The sequence below is a fragment of the Pelodiscus sinensis genome, chromosome 17, assembly GCF_049634645.1.
Source record: "Pelodiscus sinensis isolate JC-2024 chromosome 17, ASM4963464v1, whole genome shotgun sequence".
In the NCBI taxonomy this organism is placed as follows: domain Eukaryota; kingdom Metazoa; phylum Chordata; order Testudines; family Trionychidae; genus Pelodiscus; species Pelodiscus sinensis.
The window spans coordinates 16,627,330-16,643,430 of NC_134727.1; the positions used below are offsets into that span (position 1 = coordinate 16,627,330).

Below are 16,101 nucleotides of genomic sequence, written 5' to 3' on the forward strand. Positions count from 1 at the left end.
TAGGGCCAATAGTTGTATGTAAGGCAGACAGACACACATGGAGCTTCATGGATTCTTTAGCAGCATCTTTAGCAGTGACTCAGAGGGCATTTTGAGTCACTTACTAACTCACAGGATCATAAAGCTGGGAAGAACCTGGAGAAGTCATCAAGTCCAGCCCCCTGTACAGAGGCAGAACCAAGTAACCCTTAATCATCCCTGACAGGTGTGTGTCTGACCAGTAATGGGGATTCCACAGCTTCCCCTGGAAGCCTGTTCCAGACCAAAACTGCCCTGAGGCTATGTCTACACTATACGTTTTTTGCGCAAAACCAGGCATTTTTGCACAAAAACCTGCAGAGCGTCCACACCTCAAGCATGTTTTTGCGCAAGAAAATCTACAGTTAATCAGCAGAACAGAGGGCTTTTTGCAGTGTAGATATACCTCCTTCTATAAGACATAACTCCTTTTTGCGCAAGTGTTGTGTGTGGACCCTCAACAGGGCTTTCTTGCACAAAAAGAGCCTATCACAAAAAGCACAGGTACTCTGATAGCCATTCACAGAATGGTTATCAGAACTTTCTTGCAATGTGAACACTCTCTTGCGCAAAAGCAGATCGCTTTTGCAAAGTGCTTTTGAGGTGTGGACGTGCTGTTGTGCAAGAAATTATTGCATGCAAAAAGAAAGCTTCTTGTGCAAAAACCCTGCAGTGTACACAAAGCCTTAGAGTTAGAAAGTTTTTCCTAATATGTAACCTAAATACCCCTTGCTGCAGATCAGTTAATTTCTTCTTCTCCGACCTTCAGTAGACATGAAGAACTGATCACCACCCTGATTATAACAGCCCTTTACATATATGGAGACTGTTGTATTCAGGTCCTGTTTTAGTCCTCTTTTCTCAAGGTTAACAATGCTACTATTTTTAATCTTTTCTCACAGGTCAGCTATTCTAAATCTTATTTTTGTTACTTCCCCTGGACTGTCTCCTTTTGTAGCTGTGCATTTGATTTTCCCTTCCTAAGCCAAGCACTTTGCATTTGTCTTTATTCAATTTCATCTTGTTTTCTTTCAGCTGCATGTACACGTGTGTGCGTGTGCGGTAACCCCCGGCTACACACTTGTAGTGGGAAATCTTTTCCATGTCATGCAAAGTGACAGATGCTGCCACAGGGCTGGTGACTGATGGGTAGAATTCAGAGGAAGTTGTGAAATCCCCGTGTCTGGGATAGCGTCCCTATCCCTGTTTTGGGTGGTCTCTCCAGTGGGCAAGAGGAAGGCATTGTGGCACAACTTACACCTGGTACCACACCCCTGAGACACCATGTCCAGCTAGGCCAGTGGTGCACAATCTTTTTTCAACCATGGCCCCCATATTTCACTGTACTCGTGTCGCGACCCCTAAGGTAATTTGAACAGCACGGTGCGGCGCTTATATTCGGGCAGCTGGGGGCTGGGCCTGGCTGTTGGCGGCCCCGAGGCATGGCGCTTAGATCCACGTGGCTGGGGCTTATGCCCATTGCTATGGCGACCCCCCAGGAAGACCCACAGGTTGCGCACCACTGAGCTAGACGCAGAATACTCCCATCTCCCCAGAGCCCTAGGTACAAACCACAGCAGGGGATGTCCTCCTCGGTGGAGGACGTCTGGGTGTCCTCAGGTGATGGCTTCTTTTTGGAGAAACTGATGATCCTGGTGATTTTCCTCCCGGCTGCCCGGCTCATGGAGCCTTTCAGTTCAGCCAAGCTGCTCTTCTTTCCTTTCCCTGGGGACAGGGAGGAGAGGAGAGCTTAGCTCAGGTGTAAAGAGACTCCCCTCCCCCAGGCTGGCCAAAGTGACGAGGCCACTGTGGTTTAGTGTGGTGCCACCTTGCTCAGGCTGGGATTTGCCATGACAGCAGGAAGGGGGTTCAGGTGTCAGATGGTGGCAGGGGGAGGGAGGGTGGAGGGGAAGAGGTGCACTGACAGGGCAAGAGCTGGACATCTCCAGCAGTGGGGTGGATCCTCCCCTCCCCTAGCAATGCTAGTCCATGGGCCCATCTGGTCTGAGTGGGGCTGGGGCTCTCACCATGCTCTCGGGGCTCCCTCCGGCTCACTGGGGTGCAGTTCTCTCCTGCTGCCACGCTGTCCGAGTCGGACGTCTGTTTGTCTTGTGATAACCTCTGTGGGGACGAGGGCAGGCATCCATTTCAGTGCAGCTCCTCTCTCCACCTCCTCCTCCCCTGGCTCCCCCCAGCTTTTAGCCACTTCAGTGCTGCACTGAGCTCTGCGAGTCTGGCAAAGGCCAGTGTCCAGCCTTGCTCCTGATAGCAAAGCTATCTCCCCCTACCCCCCCCCCCCACACAGCAGGAGGATAGAAAAAGGCACATGCCCCACCCCCTCAAGAAACCCCCCATCTCCATTCTAGGGCTGGCAAGGGAGTGGGTCTTGGCTCTTTGTTATGGTCAGAGAGGGAGCCCCTTCTGCTGTCATAGGGGTGCCACAGAAAGGCCAGGCAGGCATTGGGTTACAAAATCAGTCTTGCTCCCAAGCCCTGATTCCCATGAGTTCAGTCACCGTTCCCTTCTGCTGGGTATCCCTAACCCCAGCCCCCCCCCCCACATACACACACACACTCTCTAGCGGCATGGGGGGAAGACAGAACAGGACACCTTGTCAAGGTCCATCTTGCAATGCAACACAGGGGATGTAGGGGCTTCAGTCCCACCTGCTCCTGCTCCATTGGCACTGCTGGCTTCCTTCATCACCTGTGGAGACAGGCCATCTAGCACTGGCATCACAGGATCCACTGGGAGCAACTCAGCCCCCAGTCATCACCCCAGGAACAGGGGAGCTTTGACCACACTGCTTGACCTGGCTACAGCAAACAGCTTTGTGTCTTAGCTATTTATGAATGATCCCTTCCCCAAGCAATGGATCCCGCTCCCTGCAGCCTTCCAGAGCAGCACGTTTGCCCTGAAAATCTCCCTTTGGAACAGGGTTTGCTGAAAACTCCCTCAACAAAGTCCCATATCATATATATAGTAGCCCAGTGTCTGTGAGTCTGTAACGCTGTAGCGTTACACTTTGCCTCTGGGGGCGCTGTTGCCTCCCGCCATGGCAGCTGACTTCTGCATTGCTCAGCTGGGCAGCTGTGGGGGAGCAAGCGGCACAAGCAGCCGTTTGGGGTCCGTGCTCCCCATGCAGCATGGGGGTGCTGCATGGGGAGCGCGGACCCCAAACGGCCACTTGCGCCACTTGCTCCCCCGCGGCAGCCTGGCTGAATGGCGCAGAAGTCAGCCAAGTGCTACGGCAGGAGGTGAAGGGGGGCGGGGTGGTGACGTGCAGCATGACAGCGGCTCCAGGCCCCACCCCTTGGCTGTAAACAGACCATGGCCGGGGGAAGGACAGGGGAACAAGGGGGAGAGGGAGGTGGAGGACAACTGGGAGGCTGCAGGATCAGTGCTGGGGTGAAGGGAAACGGTGCAGGGGGACAGCTGGAGCTCAGAGGCAGCCACTGAGCTGGGCTGCCACACGGGAGCAAGTGGCACAAACAGCCGTTTGGGCTCCACGCTCCCCATGCAGGAGGAGGAAGAGAAGAGAAAGAGAGAGTGAGAGGCAGGAGTGGGAGGAGAAGAGAAAGAGAGATGGAGAGAGAGGCAGGAGATGGAGGAGAGCAGAGGGTATGTCTACACTACCCTCCTAATTCGAACTAGGAGGAGTACATTCCACGAGGAGTACAGCTAGTTCGGATTAGGAAGCCTAATCCGAACTAGCTACTCCGTGCCGCGTGTAGCCGCGCAGCACGGGGTTCGAACTAGCCGGGATTTAAAAATGGCAGCGCCCGGCTTATGCAAATGAAGCCCGGGAAATTCAAATCCCGGGCTTCATTTGCAAGTGCGGTATGCATACATTACCCCGCTAGTTCGAACTAGCGGGGTAATGTAGACATACCCAGAGAGAGAGAGAAGGGGAGGCAGTAGGAGGAGGAGGAGAGAGAGAGAGAGACGGAGCGAGAGACCGGAGGCTCAGGAGAGAAGACCGAGATAGAAAGGGAATAGGACGTGGAGGAGAGACCTGAAAATCCCGTTTTATGCCGGGCTAATTGACTAGTTGGATAATAAACAGTTTGGCAGTTAAAGGTTCAGTGACATGTAACTAGGACTCAGACTACAGTCACAGAGGCATACTGGGTTCCAGCTGGCTGACCTAGGAGGCTCCAGCCATCTCCTGCAGGGGTTCTGCCCTAGGTACCTATACTACCCCATCACCACAGCTAGCTTCTGAGCACCTCACAGTCTTTTATGTCCTAATCCCCAGGAAGGCTGTAGCAGAGCAGGGAACTGAACCATCATCTCCTGAGCCCCCAGACTTGGGCCTTGACCAGCCGTGCTCTGGGGAGATGCCCATCCATCAGGATGGTCATGGCATGAGGACAACCTGCCCTGCATTTCTTCAGCCTTCCTGTGTCCCATCCCTGCCATTCAGCAAAAGGAGACAGGTGACAAAAAGCTGCTATAAGCACGATGTGAGCAAGAAGGGTGACCAGCCAGTCTCCACACAGGTTCAGCCTGGGAGAAGTTCTCCAATCCCACCCCATCCCCCACAGCCCTTCTCCAAGGCAGATGCAGAAGCCAGGCTGGGTAAGTGCAGTTGGGGAAGAGGGGGAATGGGGAAGGCTGGTATCCCAGTCTCTCAGCCGTGAAACACCCCATATCAGTGGATTTGGGGTGGGCAGGGGCTCATGCTCCCTGAGAGTGCAGTGGTGCTAATTAAATGTGCTCCTGTTTACATACTGCCAGCTCAGAGGCAGAGCCTGTGACTTCACCAAACAGCTTCCTAGCCATACAGCCTCCCATCAGCAGAACAAAGGCAGGAAAAAGGAAGGGGAGGGTAAACAAACAGCCCCCCCTCTCCCTTTGCCCATGAGACTCCAACTATCACACAAGGAAGCGGAAAGGGGGGGCAGCTCCCTGGGCCTGCAGCACTGGCTGGAGGGCTCACGCCACAGCTGGTGTCCCAGTCTGGCAGGAATGATAAAAGATGGGAGGAAAGTCCCCTTCCCCCGAGATAAGGCAGCACTGGAAGCCAGGCCTTTCCCATGAAGGAGCTACCTACCTACCCACTTATTTCAGGCAGGAGTCACAGGAGCTGGGCCATGTATAAAGACCAGAAGGGGAAAGGCTGGTCAAATGGGGGAAGGCTGGATTTTGTGAGGGGCGGGAGCTGTGTGGCAGTGGCATAGGCTAGGAAGAAAGGCTAAGTTGGCTCTGAGCAAGAGGTACCTTCAGCCACTCCTCAGCCTGCTCTTTGCTCTGCACTGCCAGCACTAGAGCCTCAGCCCCCGGCAGAGAGAAGCGCAGTTCATGCTTCTTGCGGCGCCCGTCCTTGGGCACATAGATGACGCTGCAGGTGCTCAGGGGCACCTCCAGGTGTGGCTGCCGGTCCTTGGAGCTTTTATAGCACTAGAAGAAGCAGAGAGAACTGTTTCTGATGGGGTCAAGACCTGCCTGCATTGCTCGCCAGGCTGTGCAGTGAGCATGCTAGCACACAGGGGGAATACCCCTGCTCAAGCTCTATCTGCCCCTTACCCAGGGCAGGGTCTAGTGACCTTGTAGCAGTTCACAGAGATGGTACAGTATCACTAGCCTCATTTCACAGAGGAGGAAGCTACAGGGAAGTGACTCAGCCAAAGTCACCGGGAGGGCCATGACCAGAATCCAGGAGACCCTGCTTCACCAATAGACAATACCCCCTTCCCCGAGCCAGGAACAGAACCGTCTCCCAGGTAACCAGCCTGCATGAGGACTTTACCCACAATGCTTTGCATTAATTTCCCCAGTGCTAAATATACAGGGTGAACCCAGATGGCTTCTGGGTAGACGGAGACTGTGGGCCTTGTGGTATAAATGCTTTCGGGGTGCTGCCATTCTGTGCAGCAGACATGGATTAGATATGTGACATTGCCATAGAGGCAGTCCCAGCTCCATGCACATCCCCATGGGGGAGACAGTCTTTCATTTACTCTTAAATAAATTCACTGAACATGCAGCATTAGTCCACTTGAAAGCAGCAGCTTTGCCAATCCCTGACTGTCCTTCGATGCTCCCAACACAAGATGTCTCAGCTCACCCACACCCTATACACAGGATACTCCCTGTTTCGTCAGCCCAGGATCTCTCAGACTCCAGATCTCCCCAAAGTTTTCCTGTGCCCTGGTCCCCCTGCACTCAGCGAGCTGAAGTCTCACCAGGAGTTTGTTGTCCTTGATGACCGTTAGCTGCTTGGCCCACTGCCCAAAGCGCTTCTTACGCAACAGGAAGGCACAAATCCTGCAGTCCTTCACCAGGTTCATAGAAGCTTCCTCTGATGGCCATTGGTGTGTCAGCCGCTGGCCCTTCCCATCCTCCTCCTCCTCATCATATGACTCATAGGAGCTGCTCATCGCATCAGAGTCATTGTCTGGAAGGAAGCAGAGACCCTCCCAGTCACCCCAGGATGCTATTGACAACTGAGCTCCAGGGTCCTGCATAGTGGGTGGGACTGCAGCCAGGAGCATCTCCTTCTCCTAACAGCATCTGGGGAGGAAAAGCCTTGGGGCGGGCAGGGGAAAGGGAGGAGCAAACTCTGGAACAGCAGCAGTTCAACTATTCCCATTTCCCTACAGCTCCTTTCCGGGTTGTCCTGGCACTTCTCTTTATTAAATATGCAAAGCATGGAGGGCTCTCAGTGGCCCCTTGTGTGTGACAAACCTTCTGCTTTAGATGGGGCAAAGCTCTTGGAGAACTCAGTGGCTAGGACATGCAAAAGGTCTGTTTGCCGAGCAGCCCGTGTAAGACCAGCGTCCATGTCTGGATTACTCAGGGACTGCTGACCTCCGAGGGACACTCCGGGATGCAGCTCTTTGCCCAAACAGCTGAAGAGAATGAATGAGGAAAGTCCCACCTCTTGGGCTGTGCTAGAGCTTTTCTGGGGTTGCTGCTGGCTTTGTTTTCATTGCTCTGTTATTTTAACTCAAGCCAAAGGCTCCCGGAGCAGCAGATGAGTGTCTCTTGTACATGGTGATACACTTCCTGAAATAAACAGAACCCGGCTTGCTTCCTCACACCTACAGCGATTCCAACCTTGAAGGCCACAGCACTACCACTGATGGGCTGTGGTCCATGCAGGCTCCTAGGTACTCTTTGGCTTTGCGTAGAATTCCCCACCCCATCCCCATCCATCAGGCTGATGGCTCATTGCCTTTGGCTTTCCCCCAGTTAGGTGCCTGTCTTGAAGTGCCTTTGCCCTGGTACCTACAGGAGTTTTTCTGCTCTCCATTCATCCTGGTAACAGGGTAGTTGCTGTCTGCATCCTCATAGTAGCCGTCCTCGATTGAGTTGGGGGGACTGGAGCTATCTGCCGAGAGAGCAGAGGGTGTGACGTTTGTGATGAGGGAGACCCCTGCGGAAGGTCTGGGATATTAACTGGGCCCACATGTGGCTCAGTGACAGGGTCCAACTGAAGCAAGTCATGCTGTGCCTTGGAGTGCTCTCAGCTGCCAACCCCAGACAGGCCAAGTTTAAAAGATCAGACATGGGTGCAGCTAGAGCGGAAGCTCGAAGGGGTGGGAGAAGGGGACAGACTTTGCCCACAGACTAATCTGAAGAAGCCTGGGCAGCAGAAAAATTCCCTCTCCTCCTCCGCCACCAGACAGCACTGCCCACTGGAGACTGCCAAGCGACATGATTTGGGAAAAGCACCTGGCTCCTTCCCTGACATGCCTCCAAGGTCACAGCAGCCTCCCCTGGGGAAGCTCAGCACACACCGAGCCTGGGAGCGCTCCCCTCACCTCCCAGCTGCCCTTCACCCAGGCACAGAGCTCAGCAGCCAGGAGAGGAGGGAGCATTTGAGGGGCTGATCCTCCGCCTGAGAGGACAGAAAGCAAACCCCCCCCTCACCTTGGGGAAAAAACTCTTTGCTTCTTCCTTCCCTTGGGGCTGCTGGAGCCCTGCCCAAGAGTGCTGGACAGGGCTTTCTGGGGAGCCTCAAGGGCTGGCAGGTGTTGCTACTGGATGACAGCCACCCAGTGAGCGATCCCCTTCACTCTCCCAGCACGCGGCAGGAGCCAGGCCTGGGGCTTGGTTCATTCCAAAGGCGGTGGAGAGAAACCAGGGCTTGACACAGCTCAGAGTCTCTCTGAGTCCTCTGCCCCTTAGTCACCCCCACTCCCTGCTCTAAGCCACCAGGCTAGCTGTGGGAGAGGCTGTCTGGCATCAGGCTCTCAGCACGGGTCACTCAGCCCTCACGGAGGCATTTCCAGCAGAGTGGGTGCAAACATCTCCCAGTGCCACCACCCCATGGGATGGGACAGGGACAGGAGTGCCAATGTCCCCACCCCAGGTCTGCCCATGGTGTGGCTCCTGGAAAGGCTGGCATGGGAGCTGCAGAGCCTCACAGACATACCAGGGGCCAGCCAGGGTGCTCTCTAGTCCCCTCCTCCTGGGTGCCTCCTGTACCAGGGTCAGACTCACTGTGGGAGGTGATGTACTCAGGTGCCTTGCCAGGGCCCAGAGGCAGGGCCTCCTCATAGTAATCTTCAGGTGGGGGGATTGTGGGAAGTGGTGGAGCAGGGTCCCTGGGAGCCTGCAAAGGAGAGCGAGAGCAGCGTGGATTAGACAGAGTGAAGGAGCATTGAATTCCAGGGTGTATGTGGGAACAAGACTTGTTGATGGCCCCTCGATGGCAAGAAAAGGGTAACAAGTCTCCTCCCCATCCTCTTCCAACGTTCTGGATCTGTGTGTGCCTCTCCCCATCCAAGCAGACATCACACTCAGAACCCAGACCTTCCCCCCCTCAGCTGTCTCCTTCCACCTCAGAGCAGGCAGGGCCTGTGGCCTGAGAAGCCCAGCCCAGCCCCCCAGGAACCCAGATGGCTCTAATATGCTGCTATAGTTCCGTTCCAACCCAACTGCCTCTGGTTCTTGTCATTTCACGGTCCCGTGCCAGACTAGCCCAAGGATCTGGGGGTGGAGATTGGGAGGTGACTGGACTTACATTTTTGCATGGATGGCTTCTTGCGAGCTCTAGGCCAATGCCCTCACTGGCATCTCCACTGTCCTCCTGCATGTCATGGAGACCCCGCAGGTCACAGTCTGGAGGGGATTTAGAGAAGAGACACTGAGCAAAGCAGTGATCCCAGGGACAGGGCTCCCCAGGCTGATCTTCAGGGAAGGCCTCTCTATTCCTCAGTGTCACACAGACGATCCCCAGCCCCACCAGAAGTGGCCGGTTGTCACATGTCATTTCTACTCCACTACACACATCACCTTCCCAAGCGAGCAAGCTCTGGGGTTTCTACAGATGCTTTTGTATCTGGGTACTCCCAAGTGAGCTAGGTATTGGGGGTGAAGGGGCTTCATAGACCAGTGTGACAGCAGTGGGTCGCACCCCACTTTTGGCAGCATATCTGGTTTTATTGGAGCTGTGATTGGTTCCATTATACCCAGGTTGTACCCTGCTCTTTCTATACCTGCCCTGGGAGCTTTAATTGTCACAGCAAACAAAGAGAACAAGAACCCCCAGTAACAGGCCATTCAAAGGATGGGGCTTCAGTACCAGCACAGAGGGAGTTGGCCCTCCACTCGGGGTTACAGGAGTTGATGTCTCAGCCTCCCAGGCTGGGGTGATAGTTAGCAAGCCACAGCACTTCAGCTGCATGGCCAGTGAGGAGTGGAGCGGTTTCTGGGCTGGCTATTAGCAGGCTGAGCTGCACATACCAAACTTTTCAAAGAGGGATTCCACGAAGCTGGTGCCATTGTGCAGGGCCGCTGTGTTCACGTACATGTAGTCCAGATCCTTCCCTGGGAGGGAGAAAGGACATTGCCACTGTTAGGGTGGAGCAAAGTCAACTTCTGCTTGCAGAGGCAGGGCAGGGCAGCATGACCAGCACTCAAATCTCTTGTTGCTGGACTTCACTCAGATGGCCATATGCCCAGCTCCCTGGGAGCAGTAAGCCGAGAGACCATCGCAGCCTGCCTGGCTGCATGCTCATCTGCAGCACCTCTCACCACACCTGGTTCCCCAGGGAAGCAGCCAAAGGCAGGGGAGACTAGCAGGGAGGAGGCAGGGAAGTGGGAGTGCACACAATGACGCAGGGCAAGGATAAGAGAGCAGAGGGGGAAATCTACAAATCTCCCTCCTGCTGAGGGTCATTTCGGAGGGTCCCCCCGGGGATATTTTTGCGCTGCAGCGTGCCATGGGGAGGAGGTGGCCCTCCAGGTGTGAAGCCTGTTTTCCCTTCCCATGGAAATCCTCGCTCAGCAGAAATGGCCCACAGGAAGGCCAGTGGGAAGGAGCGTTTCCACAGGAAATGCAGAGCAATTCCAGCCCAGTCACAACCATTCCCTTCCCTGGGCTGGGCCTGTTTGCACAGGAGTGGCCGGTGTCAGGGCGCAGCGTGCCAGTCGGCCTGACGTGCGCACGCTGTGCAGCTCTGACGTCCGACAGCTGGAGAAAGGGGAAAAGAGGTCTCATGGGGGTCCTGCTGCGGCAGGGATCAGCCAGGGTTTGCCAAGGAGCATTGCCAAAGGACGACATGAACAAGGGCTTTAGCAGAGGATAGAGACAGGTAGCCGTGAAACCAGAGAGCTTTCCATCCCAGTGCGTCCGCAGCTCCCATTGTATGGCAGGTGAAACAGCACCAAGTACAGTGAGTTCATTGGTATCCAGGGGGCTTGAATAAATCACAAAGGTAAAGCGGTGGGATCTTGCCAGCTATTGTTTATGCCGGTATCGCGGCTACTCAAGGTCAACTGGAGGACTCTTTCTTTGCAGGAACAAGGAACAAGCCACCAGAGGGAGTCACGCACCTCGTCAAGGGGTCTGATATGCAGCCAAGCAATAAATTGCTCTCTTGGGAGAGATGAGAGAGCGGGGAGCTTCACCTTCCTGGTTCAATGGCTCCCCTGGAGCTCATCAGGCAGTGCCATGGGAGTTCATTCATGCCCCACCCCGGCTTCTGGATCCCCATTTTATATCCATGGCACTGGATGAAGGAAGAGGCAGTTTTTACTAGGGATGTAAAATCCTATTTTAAAAGTTAACCGATTAACTGGGATCCTGCAGGCAGGGGCTGCTCCTGCCTGGCCGTGCCCTCCATGCCGGAGGCTGCTCCAGTGAGGTGGGGCTGAGCTTGCCGTGCTGTGGGCAGCTGTTTGGGCCGGGCCGCTGGTTAACCGAGTAAGCATGTCGGTAAGGCTGATGCTTACTGGGTGACCAGTTAACTGGTTAACTCTTTACCACCCTAGTTTCTATGGCTGCTCACGACACTGCCATGATGGTTACTCCAAATTCCCTGGTTGCTGCAGAAGAGTCCAGTCCCCCGAACTGCAGCCTCCCTCTGGCCACAGCCAGGGGACTGCAGTGTCTGTTTGCCACGGACACTCCTGAGCTGAGAGGCCCGGACAAACCTTCCTTTCTCCCCATCCCAGCCCCACAGACAGACCTGTGACCCCCCCAGGAGATAGGCGGCTCCCAGGCACTCACTCCTGTAGCCTGTAGGCAGGCTTTGCCCCCGAGCACCAAGCAGGGCTTTGATATCCAGTCAAATTTAGAACCAGGCTGCTCCACCCTCCAGTAAATGTAGTGCTGTAAAACAAGCACACGGCTCAGTCAGGGGCTGCGCAGACTGGAGGCATGAGGCATGAGGCATGAGGCTCCCCCCCCCCCCCCCCCCGGCAGGGGCAGAAGCTCCTTTGGAAAGTCAGTTAAGCCACAGGAGAATCCTGGAGAGAAGTGGGGGAAGTGGCTGAGCGAGGGTGTGTAGCAAAGGGGCAGGAAGAGTTCACTGACCTGCTGGGGGCTGCAGCTTCTGCAGGATACTGGAGACGGCCAGTTTCTTCTCCAGGGTGGTGGTGCTCAGGTACTCATGATCCAGCAACTTGAGCAGCACACTGAGCTCTGGGAGGAGCTGGTCCAGCACTGGGGAAAGCAGCAGAGAGACTAGGAGTCAGGGAGCCAGCTGGGGGAGAAGTGAACAGGATCAAAACTGCTGAGGAGTTGGGGCTACTACAGAGACTGGTGGGGAATGAGGAAAACCAGCTTGAGGCGGGGACTGTGTGTCCTGTGTATGTACACCGCCTAGCACAATGGCACCTGGTCCATGACTGGGGCTCCTAGGTGCTATGGCAACACAAACCACACCACCACACCTGCTGCGTGTTTGGAGAGAGAGATCGTAGAGTCCACGTGGGAGATGGAGAAACAAGAACTTCACGTCCATCTGGTCCCGCAGGAAGCGACCCACATTGTGAGGCCACCTGATCGGTGCCTGGAGGCAGGGCACCCAGCTCACTGCTTTTGGTTGACCTCTAAAACATCCCTCTCATGGGTGTCATTTACATACTGGTTTGGAGCCAGAGTCCATTTTTCAGGCTGCTGAAGTTTAGGGTCAAAGGGGACATCAGATAAATAGTAGCAGGTAAACTGAATGCACTCCGCCCAGAAACCCTCTGTGCAGGCAGGCAAAGAGCAGAGGGGAAGATGGACGAGCATCCAGTCTAAGCCTATGGACTGAGCAGGTCTTAATCTGACACCCAGCTGTCAATAAGGATGATGTCAAGGACATTATTTCCCCCTATTCCTTGGCCTGATCTTTAATATGTAGACAGTATCATGAGCTTTCGTGGGCAAAACCCACTTCTTCAAATGACCAGAGTATAAATAAGTCCAGATCCAAGAATAAATTGGATCTGAACTTATTATACTCTGGTCATCTGAAGAAGTGGGCTGTGCCCACAAAAGCTCATGATACCATCTACATGTTTTGTTAGACTTTAAGGTGCAACTAGACTATTTGTTGTTTTTTAAGGTTTTCCTGTTACAGGCTAACATGGCTATCCCTCTGAAGCGTCTGATCTTTAATTGCAGGCTAGCTCCCAGGGGCTGGCAGTCACTTTCAGAGGAAGAAGAACACAGAGCTTCCAGTGGACCTTGCAGGCCTGGCAGTCTGCACCTCCCACCTCTGGGGCAGAGAGGGTGCTGCACCAAAGAGATATGTATAGTGACTTAGGGTTATTTTAAACTGGCATAGGAGCCCCCTTTGCTTTGTGGCTTCTGCTCCAACAGGGCTGACTGGCGAGAGACCCCTCAGTTGCAGCTTTGCACATCCCTGCCTGGAATGCAGAAGAGGCCATCTGGTATTGGCAGAGGTGCTAAAAGCAAGCTGCTGCTACAGAGCAGGGAGGGGAGAGATAAGGGCTGAAGAGTGGGCCTGACATTGTGCAGCGCACCCTTTGCCATCCAGGGAGCGGCTGCTCTCCTGGCTTTCCCAGACACCTCTCCGATAGCGATAGCATTCCCTCTGCAAACACACAGACCCCGGGTCACAGGCAGAAGACAGCTGGCCACCTGCTGAGTCCACTGGCCTATCACATCCAGGCTTAGCATCTCACACCTAGGAACAAAGCAGCAAGCTCTGAAGGAAATTCCTACTGTTACAAAACATGGCAGCCTGTCTGCTTAGCAAGACAGACTGGCATGACCAGACCCTAGCCCTGGCTCCACAGTGCAGGCAGAGCCAAGTTCCAGGTGTTCTGTTATCCAAAGGTCTCCGTGGCATTGATGTAACTACCTGAGAGATTGCCTCTGTGCCATGCCCTCAGCCTTCAGTGGCTGTATGGGCCTTTGCAACAACGAGCCTGTTGACCCTCAGATTAGCCCGGGAGCCAGAGCTGGACTTGCACTATGGATCTCCTGGTCACATAGTAGGAGAACGAGCACAGAGCTAAGAACTTGCACCCCTGAATGCAAGACTCATTTCTTCAGCTTAGCTTTCCCTCCCTCCCACCGTCCCCACCCCAGGCTGGGAAGCAGGAGACACTGCCGTCATGATTTCTGGTCTGAGGGGCTTGGGAGGTGCTCAGATCAAGTGCCGAGGCATATGGGGGTATAGGTGGGGAAGAGGCTACTGTATAATAATCTAGATAGTGAGCAACACTCCAATAAGAAGGTGTGCACCAGATAGCTATTAACTCAATTCCTCAATTCCTTAGTCAAGTTCCTATCTCTGTGCGCCGCAAGTCCCCTAACCGGCCCTATAAATTACAGCATGAACTACAAAACGCTCCCTGCTGCTTCATCGCTCTCCTGCCCTGCTAGGCTGTGCTGCCCTCGCCCCTAGTAACCCTGCAGCTCAACTGTCTGGCTTCTCCCTCCCCAGCCCTCAGCAGGCTTTTGGCCCACACAGGAATGCAGGGCGAGGCTTGTGCCATTCGGGATCTGAGAGCTGGGGTGGAGAAGATCCCGACAGAGCCCAAATGTCACGCACAGTCTGAGCCAAGCTGCTGAGAGTTAGAGTTTGCCCCTCTGCTTTGCTCCATTATTTTTCATTTTCACGTTGTCCCAGGTTCTTGCAGGACCCAGTGCTGCTGCGGGACTGGGCCATCCTTCTGGCCCAAACAGAAGCAGCATCTGGCTGGAAATCTCATGTGTGAGCCTCACACAGGATCTCCAGGTGGCTTTTGTGGAGGTTTGGAAATGAACCGGAACGTCAGGGGACTAGCTTAGACCTGAACTAAGCTCTGCCTGTTGCTAGTTGTGGCAGGCACTTAGGCATAGGGCAGCAGGCAAGTTGGATGCCGAACACCAGGGACAGGAAAAACCTGTCCTTAGACAACAAGGGAAGAAACATCAGAAGCCAGAGTCAGATACTTTTCTTAGGCGTGTCTCAGCAGTCACCTGTTGCCAGCAGCTCTGGGAGGAGAGGAAAGCAGGGTCAGAGCTGAGGACCCAGTGGGTGGAGCTGCAGTTGAGCCACCCACTCATTTTGTGTAGACATAAGAGTAAATCACAGGACCTCCTTGCACCACAGTTCCCCAGAGATGGTAGACAGCAGGCAGCAAGAGGAAAACAACCCAGCCCATCAAGAGCCAAGATCCCCTGGGAAAACAATGAGGAAGAGGGGAAAGGACTTGCACCACCTGGTCCCTACAGCAAGCTCTGAGGTGGAAAGCTGCATTCCCAAGCCTGCCACAGAAGGTCAATAAGGGTATGTCTACACTACAAAGTTAAGTCGAACTAACGGACGTTAGTTCGAACTAACTTTCCTAGGCGCTACACTAGCGCTCTGTTAGTTCGAATTTAATTCGAACTAACGGAGCGCTTAGTTCGAACTAGGTAATCCTCATTCCATGAGGATTAAGCCTAGTTCGAATTTACTAGTTCAAATTAAGGGCTGTGTAGCCCCTTAATTCGAACTAGTGGGAGGCTAGCCCTCCCCAGCTTTCCCTGGTGGCCACTTTGGCCAACACCAGGGAAATTCTACTGCCCCCCTCCCGGCCCCGGACCCCTTAAAGGGGCACGGGCTGGCTACGGTGCCCGTGCCAGGTGCAAGCCTGCCAGCACCCAGCCAGCAGACCCTGCACCTGGCACGGATCGAGCCACCCACCCGATGCCCCCCAGCCCTCCCCCTCTTCCCGGGACCAGGCTGGCGGCTCCCGGGAGCTTGCCCGGGACCGCAAGAGACGGGCACCCGCCTGGGCTAGTGCGGACATCGTGGACCTCGTCCATGATCTCCGCACTAGGCACAGGAAAGTGGCCGGCTTGGGCAGGAGAGCTGCCAGCCTGGCCACCCAGGAGCAGGTGGGCATGAAAATCAAGGGGGTCCACTGAGACCCCCGACCCTGAGCCCTGAGCTTACAATGGCCATCCTGGGTCAGACCAAAGGTCCATCTAGCCCAGTAGCCTGTCTGCCGACAGCGGCCAACCCTAGGGACCCTGGAGGGGATGGACCGAAGACAGTGACCAAGCCATTTGTCTCATGCCATCCCTCTCCAGCCTTCCACAAACCTTGGGCAGGGACACCACTCCTACCCCCTGGCTCATACCACTCCATGGACCCAACCTCCATGACTTGATCTCACTTCCCTTTAAACTCTGTTCTAGTTCTAGCCTTCACAGCCTCCTGCAGCAAGGAGTTTCACAGGCTGACTCTTTGCTTTGTGAAGAACAACTTTCTGTTACTAGTTTGAAGCCTGCTACCCATTCCTTTCCTTTGGTGTCCTCTAGTCCTTCTTTATGGGAACTAATGAAGAACTTTTCTGAATGCACCCTCTCCACCCAACTCCTGCTTTTAGAGACCTCTATCCTGTCCCTCCTCCATCTCC

General features: G+C 54.6%; 1 protein-coding gene across 1 annotated transcript in view; it reads right to left on the minus strand.

Annotated features, from left to right (window-relative positions):
• Positions 1-16,101, minus strand: part of AFAP1L1 (actin filament associated protein 1 like 1) — a 66,449-nt gene that overhangs the window by 14,365 nt on the left and 35,983 nt on the right. Inside the window, exons 2-11 of the mRNA XM_075900225.1 lie at positions 11,789-11,917; positions 9,715-9,798; positions 8,993-9,090; positions 8,470-8,581; positions 7,256-7,354; positions 6,207-6,418; positions 5,242-5,421; positions 2,629-2,724; positions 2,046-2,139; positions 1,591-1,743 (exon numbers count right to left, since the gene is read on the minus strand). Coding sequence (XP_075756340.1) covers positions 1,591-1,743; positions 2,046-2,139; positions 2,629-2,724; positions 5,242-5,421; positions 6,207-6,418; positions 7,256-7,354; positions 8,470-8,581; positions 8,993-9,090; positions 9,715-9,798; positions 11,789-11,917 — 1,257 coding nt within the window. The remainder of the gene's footprint in view (positions 1-1,590; positions 1,744-2,045; positions 2,140-2,628; positions 2,725-5,241; positions 5,422-6,206; positions 6,419-7,255; positions 7,355-8,469; positions 8,582-8,992; positions 9,091-9,714; positions 9,799-11,788; positions 11,918-16,101) is intronic.